Source organism: Saimiri boliviensis, chromosome 10 (assembly GCF_048565385.1).
Source record: "Saimiri boliviensis isolate mSaiBol1 chromosome 10, mSaiBol1.pri, whole genome shotgun sequence".
Lineage (NCBI taxonomy): Eukaryota > Metazoa > Chordata > Mammalia > Primates > Cebidae > Saimiri > Saimiri boliviensis.
Genome location: NC_133458.1, coordinates 18,250,276 through 18,266,426, shown reverse-complemented (window position 1 = coordinate 18,266,426; position 16,151 = coordinate 18,250,276). Strand labels below are relative to the sequence as shown.

Genomic DNA, 16,151 nt, shown 5'->3' with positions numbered 1-16,151 from the left:
TGTTATTACCCACCTTCTGAAGCCTGCTTCTGTCGATTCATCAAACTCGTTCTCTGTCTTGTTTTGTTCCCTTGATAGTGAGGAGCTGTGATCCCTGGGAGCAGAAGAGGTGCTCTGGTCTTTGATAGAGTCATCCTTTTTACGCTGTTTTTCCCCCCATCTTCATGTATTTATCTCCCTTTGATAAAGGATTTATCAGGGCCAGGCGCGGTGGCTCAAGCCTGTAATCCCAGCACTTGGGGAGGCTGAGGCGGGTAGATCACTAGGTCAAGAGATCGAGACCATCCTGGTCAACATAGTGAAACCCCGTCTCTACTAAAAATACAAAAAATTAGCTGGACATGGTGGCGTGTGCCTGTAATCCCAGCTACTCAGGAGGCTGAGGCAGGAGAATTGCCTGAACCCAGGAGGTGGAGGTTGCGGTGAGCTGAGATCACGCCACTGCACTCCAGCCTGGGTAACAAGAGCGAAACTCCGTCTCTAAAAAAACAAAACAAAACAAAACAGCCTTCTTAAAAAGAAAAAAAAATTTTAGACTGGGTCTCACTCTGTCACCCATGCTGAAGTGTAGCGGTGTAATCAAGGCTCACCACAGGCTCTGCCTCGCAGGCTCAAGTGATCCTCCTACCTCAGCCTCCCAAGTAGCTGGGAATACAGGCAGACACTACCACACCTGGCTAATTAAACAAATTTTTTGTAGAGATGAGTTAGATGAGTTTTCACTGTTGTCCAGGCTGGTCTCAAACTTCTAAGCTGAAGCAATCCATCTGCCTCAGCCTTCCAAAGTGCTGGGCCACTGCTCCCAGTATTATTATTTTAGAGACAGGGTCTCACTGTCATTTGGGGTGCCATGCAGTGGTGAGATAATAGTGCACTGCAGCCTTGAACTTCTGGGCTCAAGTGATCCTCAAACTACCGTGTAGCCAGAACTAGTCACACAACACCATATACAGAGATTTATTTTTTTGTTGAGACAGGGTCTTGCTTTGTTGGCCAGGCTCTTCGGAGATTTAATTCTATCACCGTACACTCGGTTAAATAATTAGCTGGTGTGTCTAGCCAAAAAGTACTATCCAAAAACCCTCAGTATCTGAAAATACATTAAGAGTGGGGAACTCAGCCGGGCGCGGTGGCTCAAGCCTGTAATCCCAGCACTTTGGGAAGCTGAGGCGGGTGGATCACGAGGTCAAGAGATCGAGACCATCCTAGTCAACATGGTGAAACCCCGTCTCTACTAAAAATACAAAAAATTAGCTGGGCATGGTGGCGTGTGCCTGTAATCCCAGCTACTCAGGAGGCTGAGGCAGGAGAATTGCCTGAGCCCAGGAGGCGGAGGTTGCGGTGAGCCGAGATCGCGCCATTGCACTCCAGCCTGGGTAACAAGAGTGAAACTCCGTCTCAAAAAAAAAAAAAAAAAAAAGAGTGGGGAACTTTTGTTTTCAGACAGACTCGCTGTGTCATTGAGGCTGAAGTGCAACCTCCGCCTTCTGGGTTCACTGCAACCTCTGCCTCTGGGTTCAAGCAATTCTGCCTCAGCTTCCAGAGTACCTGGGACTACAGGCACACACCATCATGCCCAGCTAATTTTTGTATTTTTAGTGGAGAATCGGTTTTTGCCATGTTGGCCAGGCTGGTCTTGAACTCCTGGCCTCAAGTGATCTGCCCACCTTGGCCTCCCAAGGTGCTGGGATTACAGCACCTGAGCCACTGCACCTGGCCAAGAGTGGGGAACATTTAAAATAGTTATCTTGAGAAAGCTGTTTTAGATGTTAAAGTTCCTTAATTTAGCCAGTGTGGCAATCAGCTGAGGGTGCTGAAGAGTGACCTATAATGAAAATGGATTTTGAACAGAATCTCACATATTAAGTTAATACAAATGTGTTTACTCTATTTATATTTATTATCGGGAACATTTTTTCCTAAACATAAGGCAGGGTATCAGGCTAAGGAGATGAAAGGAAAGAATAAAAGATTATTTAAAAGTTTAAAAAGACAATAAAGTTTTAAAAAATGTTCTAGCCGGGCACGGTGGCTCAAGCCTGTAAACCCAGCACTTTGGGAGGCCGAGGCGGGTGGATCACGAGGTCGAGAGATCGAGACCATCCTGGTCAGCAAGGTGAAACCCCGTCTCTACTAAAAATACAAAAAATTAGCTGGGCATGGTTGTGCGTGCCTGTAATCCCAGCTACTCAGGAGGCTGAGGCAGGAGAATTGCCTGAACCCAGGAGGCGGAGGTTGCGGTGAGCCGAGATAGCGCCATTGCACTCCAGCCTGGGTAACAAGAGCGAAACTCCGTCTCAAAAAAAAAAAAAAAAAAAAGTGTTCTAAAAAGAAAAAGTAAAAAGGCATGGTCATCAAAGCAGCTTCTTTTCCCACAAAGTAGGCACGCCACCTATTTTTATCTTTTCTTAGCTTACAATCCTACCGCCCTTTTTTTCTTCCATCTTTCTTTACAGACTAGACGTCTGTGGGCTGTTTATTTTCGCATGTAGTACTTTTAAAGTATTCGTTAGTGGCCAATATTTAGAAGGAAAGCTATAGCATTAAAACATAGATTTCCAGATTTCCCTGAAAAAATTTTGTTTTTAAAAAAGATTTGCTTTCCTAAAATGGCAACAATCAGTGGAGGTCAGTAATGGCTGCCCCCTGGACAGGTGGGCTAGGTGCTATCCAGTTCACCAGGGTTCCAAACAAGCCAGCTTTACTCATTAATGTACCATTTGTGTTTGTCATTCCTGCTCAATAGCTTATGTCTCCTAGCCATTGGGGTCAGACGGTGCCAATCCCTTTAGGAACTTCAGACTAAGCTGTTATGACTATGCTACCCAGCAGCCAGCCTGATGAAGAAACAGTCTCTTCTGTGAGGCACAGGGCTTTCGGAGCTGAACAATTTCCCAGTCTGATGGATGAGACTGACAACTACAATATGGAGTAGTGGCCTTGTACCTACCTGAATAGTTATTTATGATGAGTAAATAAAGGGAGCAAAAAGGGACCAGATGAGAATGAATCATTTTCACCTTGCCTTATTGACCTCAAGGACCTAGAGAAGAGTCTAACCTAGACTTCCAGAGTAAGCTGAAGCCCAAAGGGTAAACAGTAATTTTTTTTTTTTTTTTCTTGAGACGGGGTTTCGCTCTTGTTACCCAGGCTGGAGTGCAATGGCGCGATCTCGGCTCACCGCAACCTCCGCTCCCTGGGTTCAAGCAATTCTCCTGCCTCAGCCTCCTGAGTAGCTGGGACTACAGGCGTGCGCCACCACGCCCAGCTAATTTTTGTATTTTTAGTAGAGACGGGGTTTCACCATGTTGACCAGGATGGTCTCGATCTCTTGACCTCGTGATCCACCCGCCTCGGCCTCCCAAAGTGCTGGGATTACAGGCTTGAGCCACCGCGCCCGGCCTTTTTTTTTTTTTTTTTTTGAGACGGAGTTTCACTCTTATTACCTAGGCTGGAGTGCAATGGCGAGATCTCGGCTCACCGCAACCTCCGCCTCCTGGGTTCAGGCAATTCTCCTGTGCCTCAGCCTCCTGAGTAGCTGGGATTACAGGCACGTGCCACCATGCCCAGCTGATTTTTTGTATTTTTAGTAGAGATGGGGTTTCACTATGTCGACCAGGATGGTCTCGATCTCTTGACCGTGTGATCCACCCGCCTCGGCCTCCCAAAGTGCTGGGATTACAGGCTTGAGCCACCACGCCCGGCCCAAACAGTAACATTAACACAAATGGTTAAGTTTCAGCCAGAGGGAGTTAAACAAGTAAGGGGTGTGGTGGGGAAGCAACACAGTGCAGATACCTGGAGCAGAGAGTGACAAGAAAGAGTGAAAGATGAAGACTAAGATATAAGCGAGGATCAATTTATGTCGTCTGCACTTTATCTTAGGGACAATGGGGAGGCCCTGTGATATTATAAGGACAAGTTCACTGGGATTCTGAAGTGATTTGTTCAAGTTACACAATTAGGAACCAAAAAATGAACTACTAATTTTTAAAATTAAATTCCTAATCAGTCAGTGTACTATTACTTCCCCGCTGTCCCATGTTTACCGCTGACCCGCCAATCAGAGCGCACGCCACGTGTTTCTAAACCTGCCACCCGCTCTGCGGAAATGGCCTCAACGCTTCAACCGGAAGCAGAAACTGACCGCAGCAGGCGCCACCTAACGGCCGGCTGGAGCAAAGCTCCGCCCGGAAAGTCGCAACACCGGAAAAGGTCCGGCTGTTTCCGGTGGAAACACAACGGAGCTAACGTTCAGAAGGCGAGTTTCCAAGATCTGTCCAGTTGGCCCAGCGCGCTCTGCTCCGCGACAACGCAAGCCCGTTTTTGCGCAGGCGCGGGGAATGCGCAGGCAAGGGCGTACGCAGATGCGTGCGTGCGCCCGTTCAACGTCCGGAGCATCGGTGCGATTTCGAGGGTAAATCTTTTGGCGCTGTAATATGGACTTTTGTTCTCTAACTACAACTCCCAGCATACCTCACCCCTCACGTGGGCCCTAGGTGTGGTTTCGTGGGATAGGGTAAGACGAAAGTGAAATGATGGTGACGTACCGAAGAAGAAAATAATTGAATATGTTGTGTGAGCGCGTCGCTTACAGAAGCCCCAGTGGCCTAATGGATAAGGCATTGGCCTCCTAAGCCAGGGATTGTGGGTTCGAGTCCCATCTGGGGTGGGCTGAGTTTTTTTTTTTTTTTTTTGGCCCTCAAAACGCTTGTTTCCTTTTCTAAACAAAGCGAAGTATGCCAACTTCATTATCTATTTTTTTAACGGGAAGGGTGTATGTGTGTTTGTGTTTTTACTAGCTGGTGGGCTGCAACTTTCCAGAATCAGCATACTCCCATGTCCTTTCCGTGAGCCGCAGGTCCCCTGGGATTTGGGGAGAAGTCCGTCAATACGTTGAATTTTGATATCCCTTTTAGAAATCATTTAAAAATATCTTCTCAGCGTGTTCCGTATCAAATCCACACCCACTCCCCCAAGCCGGGCCCACTTCTCCTGAGACTCGGCGGTTGGTGTGCTAAGGGGCATCTTCAATGACGCAGTGAAGAAAGGCCCCCATTTCCCCAATCCCTTTTTCGGGGTTGGAGGACCTGGTACCGTCAGTGAACACTCGGCTTTCGTTTGCTTTTCTTGTTAGGGCGCAATTCGGCCTTCTATTAATGTACAATGGCCAGATGAGCCGTTCCACTGCTCGCAAGTCGATAGGGGGAGCCGGTAGTCGGCCCGACCGTACCATCAGGCGCCCAGGTGGGAGGTCGCAGGACGCCGTCGGTCACCAGGCTCGGAGGACAGGGAAATGGCGGCCTTAGGGTCTCCGGCGCGCACTTTGCGGGGACTTCTGCGGGAGTTGCGCTACCTGAGCGCGGCCACCGGCCGACCCTATCGCGACACCGCGGCCTATCGGTACCTCGTGAAGGCTTTCCGTGCACATCGGGTACGGGAGCCGTGTCCCGGGTGCTCCACCTGCTGGGGAGGGAGGGAGAGTCGGGCCTGGGCCGGGGTGGGGAGCACGATGTCTCATTCCCGCATGGCTGAGGCCAGCCCTTCCACGGAGCCCTCATTCCGACCAAACCAACCCAGGGCCGAGGCTCCATGCTCTGGCGTAAACGCAGGGACTAAAGGACCGCTGAGGGCTCAGAGTCGCTCTGGAGACGTCAGTGTCCACCAGAGGGGCGGACCCGTCCCCAGGGATTTCATTGGCTGGTGTGTTGTCTGTGTGGAGGGGAAAGTCAGGAAAGTGGAATAGAGAAAATGCAGGGGGTAAAAGAATGTAGATAGACTTGAAGGGTGTACTGTCACTAGACTTAAAGCCGCAGCATCTGGCCAACAATCTCCTCAGCCTTCCCCTAGAAAAATTATTCTGAGAGTTTTTTTTTTTTTTTTTTTGAGGCGGAAAAGAAAAACTGGGCTTTAGGGAAGGAAACTTGCTGCTCTTGAGCAATGTGGGAAAAGGGAGAATCATCTTCACAGTCGAATTTCTGAGCCATGGACGTCAGAATGCAAAACTAGCCGGGCGCGGTGGCTCAAGCCTGTAATCCCAGCACTTTGGGAGGCCGAGGCGGGTGGATCACGAGGTCGAGAGATCGAGACCATCCTGGTCAACATGGTGAAACCCCGTCACTACTAAAAGTGCAAAAAATTAGCTGGGCATGGTGGCGCGTGCCTGTAATCCCAGCTACTCAGGAGGCTGAGGCAGGAGAATTGCCTGAACCCAGGAGGCGGAGGTTGCGGTGAGCCGAGATCGCGCCATTGCACTCCAGCCTGGGTAACAAGGGCGAAACTCCGTCTCGGAAAAAAAAAAAAAAAAAAAAAGCAAAACTAAAATTCACCTAGTTTTTAAAAGGTGACAACTTTCGGGACTGTGCTGGAAACCTGGTCTAAATAGGAAAAATCAGATGCTTATGGGCCCTGTTCTTTAAGACGCTTGATACCCACCTTAGGAGCGATACAGTAAAGCATTTAGAATAAATAAGTGCTCAGGGCCGGGCGCGGTGGCTCAAGCCTGTAATCCCAGCACTTTGGGAGGCCGAGGTGGGTGGATCACGAGGTCAAGAGATCGAGACCATCCTGGTCAACATGGTGAAACCCCGTCTCTACTAAAAATACAAAAAAATTAGCTGGGCATGGTGGCGCGTGCCTGTAATCCCAGCTACTCAGGAGGCTGAGGCAGGAGAATTGCCTGAACCCAGGAGGCGGAGGTTGCGGTGAGCCGAGATCGCGCCATTGCACTCCAGCCTGGGTAACAAGGGCGAAACTCCGTCTCGGAAAAAAAAAAAAAAAAAAAAAAAAAGCAAAACTAAAATTCACCTAGTTTTTAAAAGGTGACAACTTTCGGGACTGTGCTGGAAACCTGGTCTAAATAGGAAAAATCAGATGCTTATGGGCCCTGTTCTTTAAGACGCTTGATACCCACCTTAGGAGCGATACAGTAAAGCATTTAGAATAAATAAGTGCTCAGGGCCGGGCGCGGTGGCTCAAGCCTGTAATCCCAGCACTTTGGGAGGCCGAGGTGGGTGGATCACGAGGTCAAGAGATCGAGACCATCCTGGTCAACATGGTGAAACCCCGTCTCTACTAAAAATACAAAAAAATTAGCTGGGCATGGTGGCGCGTGCCTGTAATCCCAGCTACTCAGGAGGCTGAGGCAGGAGAATTGCCTGAACCCAGGAGGCGGAGGTTGCGGTGAGCCGAGATCGCGCCATTGCACTCCAGCCTGTGTAACAAGGGCGAAACTCCGTCTCGGAAAAAAAAAAAAAAAAAAAAGCAAAACTAAAATTCACCTAGTTTTTAAAAGGTGACAACTTTCGGGACTGTGCTGGAAACCTGGTCTAAATAGGAAAAATCAGATGCTTATGGGCCCTGTTCTTTAAGACGCTTGATACCCACCTTAGGAGCGATACAGTAAAGCATTTAGAATAAATAAGTGCTCAGGGCCGGGCGCGGTGGCTCAAGCCTGTAATCCCAGCACTTTGGGAGGCCGAGGTGGGTGGATCACGAGGTCAAGAGATCGAGACCATCCTGGTCAACATGGTGAAACCCCGTCTCTACTAAAAATACAAAAAAATTAGCTGGGCATGGTGGCGCGTGCCTGTAATCCCAGCTACTCAGGAGGCTGAGGCAGGAGAATTGCCTGAACCCAGGAGGCGGAGGTTGCGGTGAGCCGAGATCGCGCCATTGCACTCCAGCCTGGGTAACAAGAGCGAAACTCCGTCTCAAAAAAAAAAAAAAAAAAAAAAAAAAAAAGAATAAATAAGTGCTCAACGTGTAGACAACAGGTGCTGGAATATAAAGAAGAGGTTAGGGAAGGTTTTCCGGAGGAAATTAATCAGGGACCTGAAGGCTAATTTGGAGTTAGCAAGTAAATTGGGGTTAGGGTCCAGGTTTAAAAACTGCACAATTGAAAGTCCAGAGGGGAGAAAAATTGCCAATTGAGAATGGTTTAGCCCTTAGGGTGTGGTGGGTGAAGTGGAGGTAGATGAGGTGGTAGGCAGAACAGGAATTTAAACTTTAGTGTAAGTGTAATGGGAAGGCATTCTAAGACTTTTAAGGGCCGGGCGCGGTGGCTCAAGCCTGTAATCCCAGCACTTTGGGAGGCCGACGCGGGTGGATCATGAGGTCAAGAAATCAAGACCGTCCTGGTCAACATGGTGAAACCCCGTCTCTACTAAAAATACAAAAAATTACCTGGGCATGGTGGCGCGTGCCTGTAATCTCAGCTACTCAGCAGGCTGAGGCAGGAGAATAACCTGAACCCAGGAGGAGGACGTTGCGGTGAGCCGAGATCGCACCATTGCACTCCAGCCTGGGTAACAAGAGGGAAACTCAGTCTCAAAAACAAAACAAAAGAAAACAAAAAAACCTTCATTTGTTAATAGTACAAAGTTATTTTTCAGACAAAATAAGGTTTCAATTTTCATTGTAATGAAAGGTATATGTCACATTAACCAGTCATAGAAACATAAATAAAGCAGTCCTTTATTTGCTTGAAAGGGAGAAAGTTCTACATTATATTCCTTTTTTTGTGGGGCGGGGTGGGAGGGTTGGAGTCTTGCTCTGTCACCAGGCTGGAGTGTAGTGGCACAATCTCAGCTCACTGCAACCTCCACCTCCTGGGTTCAAGGGATTCTCCTGTCTCAGCCTCCTGAATAGCTGGGATTATAGGCACATGCCACCATGACCAGCTAATTGTTGTATTTTTATTAGAGATGGGGTTTCACCGTGTTGGTCAGGCTGGTCTCGAATTCCTGACCTTGTGAGCCATCCACCTTGGCCTCCCAAAGTGCTGGGATTACAGGCTTGAGCCACCGCACCCAGCCTCATTATATTCTTTAGGTGCCATTAATCATCAGTGACCTGATTATAATTTCCATATCTACCATTAACTAATCTCTGAGCATCTCTAGGCTTTAGTTTCCTCACCTGTAAAATGAAGGAATTGAAACTAGATGACTTCTTGTAGTACTCACTGAATGCAGGAACATTCAATGTAACTCCTTTTTAAAATCAGAACCAGAGGTCAGCTTTACTAATCATCATAGAGTGCCTCTGTAGATGTATTAAGTATATGTGTATATAGATACATGTTTGTATTTCCTCTGTGCAATTTACTTTCATTCTAGAGAAGGCTTGTTGATTAAATTTTTCTCTGTGGACCTCTATCTGTAGCTGGGTTAAGAGCTTCTGACTTGCTGCTTTTCTAGGTCACCAGTGAAAAGTTGTGCAGAGCCCAACATGAGCTTCATTTTCAAGCTGCCACCTATCTCTGCCTCCTGCGTAGCATCCGGGAACATGTGGCCCTGCATCAGGAATTTCATGGCAAGGGTGAGCGCTCAGTGGAGGAGTCTGCTGGCTTGGTGGGCCTCCAATTGCCGCATCAGCCTGGAGGGAAGGGCTGGGAACCATGAACATGGAGAGTATCCTTGGATGCTGCATTCATAAGAAAATTTAATAATTTCTGTCAATATGTATTTATCATTAAACTTTTTTTAAGTTTAAGGTTTTCCTCTAATTTTGTTTACTGGTTCTTAGGAGAATTAACTGGCGGTTTCATCTTTACTGTCAGTGAACTTACTGAACTTCTTATACTAGACTAACTGATGTTGTCTACTTTAAACAAATTTTTTTAAATTTTAAAAGTAGTATAAGGGCCGGGCGCGGTGGCTCAAGCCTGTAATCCCAGCACTTTGGGAGGCCGAGGCGGGCGGATCACGAGGTCAAGAGATCAAGACCATCCTGGTCAACACGGTGAAACCCCGTCTCTACTAAAAAATACAAAACATTAGCTGGGCATGGTGGCGCGTGCCTGTAATCCCAGCTACTCAGGAGGCTGAGGCAGGAGAATTGCCTGAACTCAGGAGGCGGAAGTTGCGGTGAGCCGAGATCGCGCCATTGCACTCCAGCCTGGGTAACAAGAACGAAACTCCGTCTCAGAGAAAAAAAAAAAAAAGTAGTATAAGCCTTTTGTTTGAGGAATTCAAATGTTATAAACATACAATAAAAGAAGCCCTCATTTCCTGTCTTGCTTCTTATCCCCATTACCAGGTGGTCATTATTACTAACAGTTTGATGTGCATCTTTCCAGATATTTCCTATCCATATACAAACAATTATACATATATATCTCATTAAAAATACATAAATATGATGTGCTACAGTCCTGTCAGGAAATAGATGGCACACTCAAATAGGGTCATTGAGGAGAGTTAAAGGGATACATAAAGATGTGCGTGAATTAAAGTCAAAATGATGAGGCTCTAAGGGGTTCTCAACCATAGAGAAGTATCTTTTATTTTTAACTGGGCAGGCCCCAAAGCAGAACAGGTTAAGAGAGACTTGCCAGTGGAGAGTTCTTACCTCCCTAGGCCTGACAAGTGTGGGCCCTTAGCATGAGCAACATGGCCAGAGCTCAGCTATACCCCACAGAGGGGGATGGATGAGCACATTGACATCTTTTTTCTGTCTCCTCATCTTACAAATTGTTCCTCCTCTTGAGCTCCCTACCTGGGCAGATAGCTCCACCATGCACTTGGCTAACCAAGTCAGAAACTTGAGCTTCATTTGGTCTTCCTCCCTCTCCTTGCTTTTCACGATTTCCAGCAATTTTAATTTCTGCAATAGCTCTAATAGCCTTCTTCCCATCTCTGTCTCCACTGCCTCTGTCCTGGTTCAAGCACCAAGAATCTTTTGGCTGAACAAAGAAAATAGTCTTCTAAAGGGTCCTTTTGTGTCTTACATCCTTATTTCTTCAAAAATCATTCTCTTTGTGAATTGCTAACACTTATTTACCTGTGGTTCCTTTATGGCATATGTCAGTTTCTTCTGGTAGATAGATAACCTCTTTTTTCCTGGACTATGTCTCATTCATCTTTGCAGTTTCTAAAGCACCTTCCACAGTGACTTACTCATTGCATGTATTAAATGTTTTTGAATGCATATCTCAGCTCTTCTCACAGAAGCATAATCTCAACAGAACTATTCATAAAGCATTTCAAAACATCTCTTCTAAGAGGTTAACATAATAGTATTAATAGGTCAAACATTTATTCAACTAAATGGATTTTAAAAAATAGAAATGTTTAACATACATTTTTGGTTTTTTGTTTTGAATTAGGGCCTCAGCCGTGCATGGTGACTCATGCCTGTAATCACAGCACTTTCAGAGGCCAAGGCGGGTAGATCACGAGGTCAAGAGATCAAGACCATCCTGGCCAACATAGTGAAACCCCATCTCTACTAAAATACAAAAATTAATTGGGCGTGGTGGCATGCGCCTGTAGTCTCAGGTACTCTGGAGGCTGAGGCAGGAGAATTGCTTGAACCAGGGAGGCAGAGGTTGCAGCGAGCTGAGATTGTGCCACTGCACTCCAGCCTGGCGCCTGGCAACAGAGCAAGACTCTCTCAAGAAAAAAAGAGATAGGGTCTCACTGTTGCCCAGGCTGGAGTTCAGTGGCATGATCTCAGCTCACTGCAACCTCTGCCTCTCAGGTTCATGTGATGCCCCTGCCTTAGCCTCCTGAGTGGCTGGGACTGCAGGCATATGCCACCACACCTAGCTAATTTTCAGCTTCTTCTCTATTCTCTCTCTGTGTTTGACAGTCTAGCTAGAACTGAATATAGAAATTCAGTTATTAGGTCGGATGCGGTGGCTCATGCCTGTAATCCTAGCACTTTGGGAGGCTGAGGTGGGTGGATCACCTGAGGTCAGGAGTTCAAGACCAGCCTGGCCATCATGGTGAAACCCCATCTTTAAAAACAACAACAAAAAATTTTCAGTTATTAGGCACGGTGGCTCTTTATTTCACATTTTGCTGTTCCTTATATGGGGAAAGCTCTTCTCCCAATCAATAGCTATATCCTATTCATTCTTCAGGATTTCAGATTAAATTTCACTTTCTATCTTTTCTTCCTTCAACAAGGATTTATGAATGCCTACTATATAGGTGATAACTGCCTTAGCTCCCTTACCTTTGAATTTTTTTTTTTTAGGCAGAGTTTCGCTCTTGTTACCCAGGCTGGAGTGCAATGGTGCGATCTCGGCTCACTGCAACTTCCGCCTCCTGGATTCAGGCAATTCTCCTGCCTCAGCCTCCTGAGTAGCTGGGATTACAGGCACGTGCCACCACGCCCAGCTAATTTTTGTATTTTTAGTAGAGACGGGGTTTCACTGTGTTGACCATGATGGTCTCAATCTCTTGACCTTGTGATCCACCCGCCTCGGCCTCCCAAAGTGCTGGGATTACCGGCGTGAGCCACCGCGCCCGGCTGCTCCCTTTTCACTGTTAACAAAAGTAAACGTGTGGGGAGGTGGCTCCTGTTTGTAATCCTAGCACAGTGAGAGGACTGGATGGGAGGATTGCTTGAAGCCAAAAGTTTGAGACCAGCCTGAGCAACATAATGAGACCCTGTCTCTAGAAAAAAATGCAAATATTAGCCAGGTGTGGTGTCATGCTCCCACAGTCCCAGCTACTCAGAGGAGGCTGAGGTAGGAATACCACTTGAGCCCAAGAATTAGAGGCTGCAGTGAGCTATGATCATAGCTACTGCTCTCCAGCCTGGGCAACAGAGCAAGACCATATCTAAAATAGAAAAAAAGCCAGGCATAGTGGCTCACACCTTTAATCCCAGCACTTTGGGTGGCTGAGACAGGAGGATGGCTTGGGGCCAGGAGTTTGTGACCAGCCTGGGCAACATAGAGACACCTTCTCGCCCAGCGCGGTGGCTCATGCCTGTAATCCCAGCACTTTGGGAGGCTGAGGTGGGCGGATCACCTGAGGTCGGGGGTTCTAGACCAGCCTGACCAACATGGTGAAAACCCATCTTTTTTTTTTTTTAAAAAAAAGACACCTTCTCTACAAAAATAAAAATAAAAAATTAGCTGGTCATGGTGGTGCACGCCTGTAATCCTAGCTGCTCAGGATGCTGAGCTGGAAGGACCGCTTGAGCCTGGGAAGTGGAGACTGCAGTGTTGAGCCATGATTGTGCCACTGCACTCACCTTGGTGACAGAGCAAGACCTCATCTCAAAGATAGAAATTTTTTTTTTTTTTGAGACGGAGTTTCGCTCTTGTTACCCAGGCTGGAGTGCAATGGCGCGCTCTCGGCTCACTGCAACCTCCGCCTCCTGGGTTCAAGCAATTCTCCTGCCTCAGCCTCCTGAGTAGCTGGGATTACAGGCACATGCCACCATGCCCAGCTAATTTTTTTTGTATTTTTAGTAGAGACGGGGTTTCACCATGTTGACCAGGATGGTCTTGATCTCTTGACCTCGCGATCCACCCGCCTCGGCCTCCCAAAGTGCTGGGATTACAAGCTTGAGCCACCGCGCCCGGCAGAAATTGTTTTTTTTAAAAAAAGTTTCTTTCAAGCAATATAGTTTGTATCCTTACTGATTTTAATTCCCCTGTCTTGAATAAACCAATTAACTAGTTCTTTCGGATTAGGTTTGGCTGTTGTCATTTTTCCTCTCCACAAGCTTCAGATATAAATACATTTCCACTTATTTTCACTAGAGCTGAGGATGTATCTGGCTATAAAGTATTGAGCTCCTTGTTTGGTTAAGTGTTAGAGATACAAATATGAACATGTGATAAGAACAAGATGTTCACATACTAGGATTATGTGGTGGGGAAAGAAATCTGTGTTGTTCTGAACTAAAGGTAGGCTAATCCAAGGCAGTCTGTAAGTAAGTTTTAAGTTTTAATTTAATCAGAGTAAAAGTAATTTTCAATTGAAGTTTTAGGCTGAGTGCGGTGACTCACGCCTGTAACCCCAGAACTTTGGGAGGCCAAGGTGGGCAGATCATGAGATCAAGACCAGCCTGGCTAACACAGTGAAACCCCATCTCTACTAAAAATACAAAAAATTAGCTGGGCATGGTGGCATGCAACCATAGTCCCAGCTACTCAGGAGACTGAGGCAGGAGAATCGCTTGAACCCGGGAGGTGGAGGTTGCAGTGAGCCGAGATCACACCACTGCACTCCAGCCTGGGCGACAGAGCAAGACTCTGTCTCCAAAAAAAAAAAAAAGAAAAAAAAACTTAAAGTTTTAAATCTACATAGGCATCGGCTGGGCACACTGGGTCACATCTATAATCCCAGCCCTTTGGGAGGCTGAGGCAGGTGGATCACCTGAGGACGGAGTTCGAGACCAGCCTGGCGAACGTGGTGAAACCCCATCTCTACTGAAACTACAAAAATTAGCCGGACATGGTGGCAGACGCCTGTAATCCCACTTACCCAGGAGGTTGAGGCAGGAGAATCCCTTGAACCTGGGAGGCAGAGGTTGCAGTGAGCTGAGATTACACCACTGCACACCAGCCTGGGTGACAGCGCAACACTGTGTCTCAAAAATAAATGGGCACCATGTTTATAAAATTTGATTGTATGTACTGATGCCCCAAGAATAACTGCAATTAATTTTTATGATATATCCTTTACCATATTTAGTTCATAAATTACAATAAATTGATAGGTTGTCTGTTCTGCACAGCTAGCAAAACATGTTACTTGTACCTGTTCTGTTTCAATTACCTATTTTAAATGTGTACTTTAACCCTACTTTACATGATTTCTTGTTTCCCTCTGAGACCTTGTTCCTTGAAGAGGAATAGTTATCAATTGCTAAAATGCAGACACAGACATACAGAGATTTTTTTTTTTTTTTGAGATGCTAAGATTAATAACATAGTTACTACATTTAAAAGTTTTGAGCCGGGCGCGGTGGCTCAAGCCTGTAATCCCAGCACTTTGGGAGGCCGAGGCGGGTGGATCACGAGGTCGAGAGATCGAGACCATCCTGGTCAACATGGTGAAACCCCGTCACTACTAAAAGTGCAAAAAATTAGCTGGGCATGGTGGCACGTGCCTGTAATCCCAGCTACTCAGGAGGCTGAGGCAGGAGAATTGCCTGAGCCCAGGAGGCGGAGGTTGCGGTGAGCCGAGATCGCGCCATTGCACTCCAGCCTGGGTAACAAGGGCGAAACTCCGTCTCAAAAAAAAAAAAAAAAAGTTTTGAAACAATTGGCTGGGCACCTGTAATCCCAGCACTTTGGGAGGCTGAGGCGGGTGGATCATGAGGTCAGGAGTTCAAGACCAGCCCGACCAAAATGGTGAAACCCTGTCTCTACTAAAAATACAAAAATGAGTCAGGCATGGTGGCAGGAGCCTGTAATCTCAGCTACCCAGGAGGCTGAGGCAGGAGAATTGCTTGAACCCAGTTGCCAAGATCGAGCCACTGTACTCCAGCCTGGGTGACAAAGCAAGACTCCATCTCAAAAAAAAAAAAAAAAAAAATTGAAAAAAATTTACAAACAGGAGAACAGGGCCGGGTGCGGTGGCTCAAGCCTGTAATCCCAGCACTTTGGGAGGCCCAGGCGGGTGGATCACGAGGTCAAGAGATCAAGACCATCCTGGTCAACATGGTGAAACCCTGTCTCTACTAAAAATACAAAAATTAGCTGGGCGTGGTGGCACGTGCCTGTAATCCCAGCTACTCAGGAGGCTGAGGTAGGAGAACTGCCTGAACCCAGGAGGCGGAGGTTGCGGTGAGCTGAGATCGCGCCATTGCACTCCAGCCTGGGTAACAAAAGCGATACTCCGCCTAAAAAAAAAAAAAAAAGAAAAAAGAAACAGGAGAACAAACTTCCAGTTAGGTTGATGGCAATCTAGGTAATTTGCAGTAACCCTTCTGCTGAAGACAACTGAAAAAAAGTCAAAATTAAAAAAAAATATTGAAATCATTAAAGAGCTAATAAAATAGTGAAGAAATGCTGGGTCAAAACTTAGGAGAAGACAATCAAAAAAAGTAGTGTAGCACACAAAGCACACTGTTGGCTTGATGGCATTTGTCAGCTTTATTTTTGAAGCAGACTCTGTCAGCCTGGAGTGCAGTGGTATGATCTCAGCTCACTGCAACCTCCACCTCCTGGGTTCAAGTGATTCTCCTGCCTCAGCCTCCCAGGTAGCTGGGATGACAAGCACCCACCACCACACCCAGCTAATTTTTGTATTTTTAGTAGAGATGGGGTGTTGCCATGTTGGCCAGGCTGGTCTCAAACTCCTGCCCTCAAGTGATCTGGCCACCTTGACCTCCCAAAGTGCTAGGATTACAAGTGTGTGCCACCACGCCCTGCCAGCATTTGTCAATTTAGTAGA

General features: G+C 46.9%; 1 protein-coding gene and 1 non-coding gene across 2 annotated transcripts; both read left to right on the top strand.

Moving 5' to 3' along the window:
- Positions 1–4,599: 4,599 nt before the first annotated feature.
- On the top strand, positions 4,600–4,672 carry TRNAR-CCU (transfer RNA arginine (anticodon CCU)). Its single transcript has one exon. It is a non-coding gene; the product is annotated as a tRNA-Arg (tRNA).
- Positions 4,673–5,137: 465 nt separating this feature from the next.
- Positions 5,138–9,495, top strand: FMC1 (formation of mitochondrial complex V assembly factor 1 homolog). Its single transcript, XM_003929755.4, has 2 exons — positions 5,138–5,434; positions 9,201–9,495. Exons 1-2 carry the CDS (start codon positions 5,297–5,299, stop codon positions 9,402–9,404), a joined length of 342 nt encoding a protein of 113 aa, XP_003929804.1. The 5' UTR covers positions 5,138–5,296; the 3' UTR covers positions 9,405–9,495.
- The last annotated feature ends 6,656 nt before the right edge of the window (positions 9,496–16,151 follow it).

Excerpts from the sequence above, each read along its gene's own strand:
- FMC1 (XM_003929755.4), top strand. The coding sequence starts at position 5,297 with ATGGCGGCCTTAGGGTCTCCGGCGCGCACTTTGCGGGGACTTCTGCGG. Across the intron at positions 5,435-9,200 it reads AGGCTTTCCGTGCACATCGG|GTCACCAGTGAAAAGTTGTG; the intron begins GTACGGGAGCCG and ends CTGCTTTTCTAG.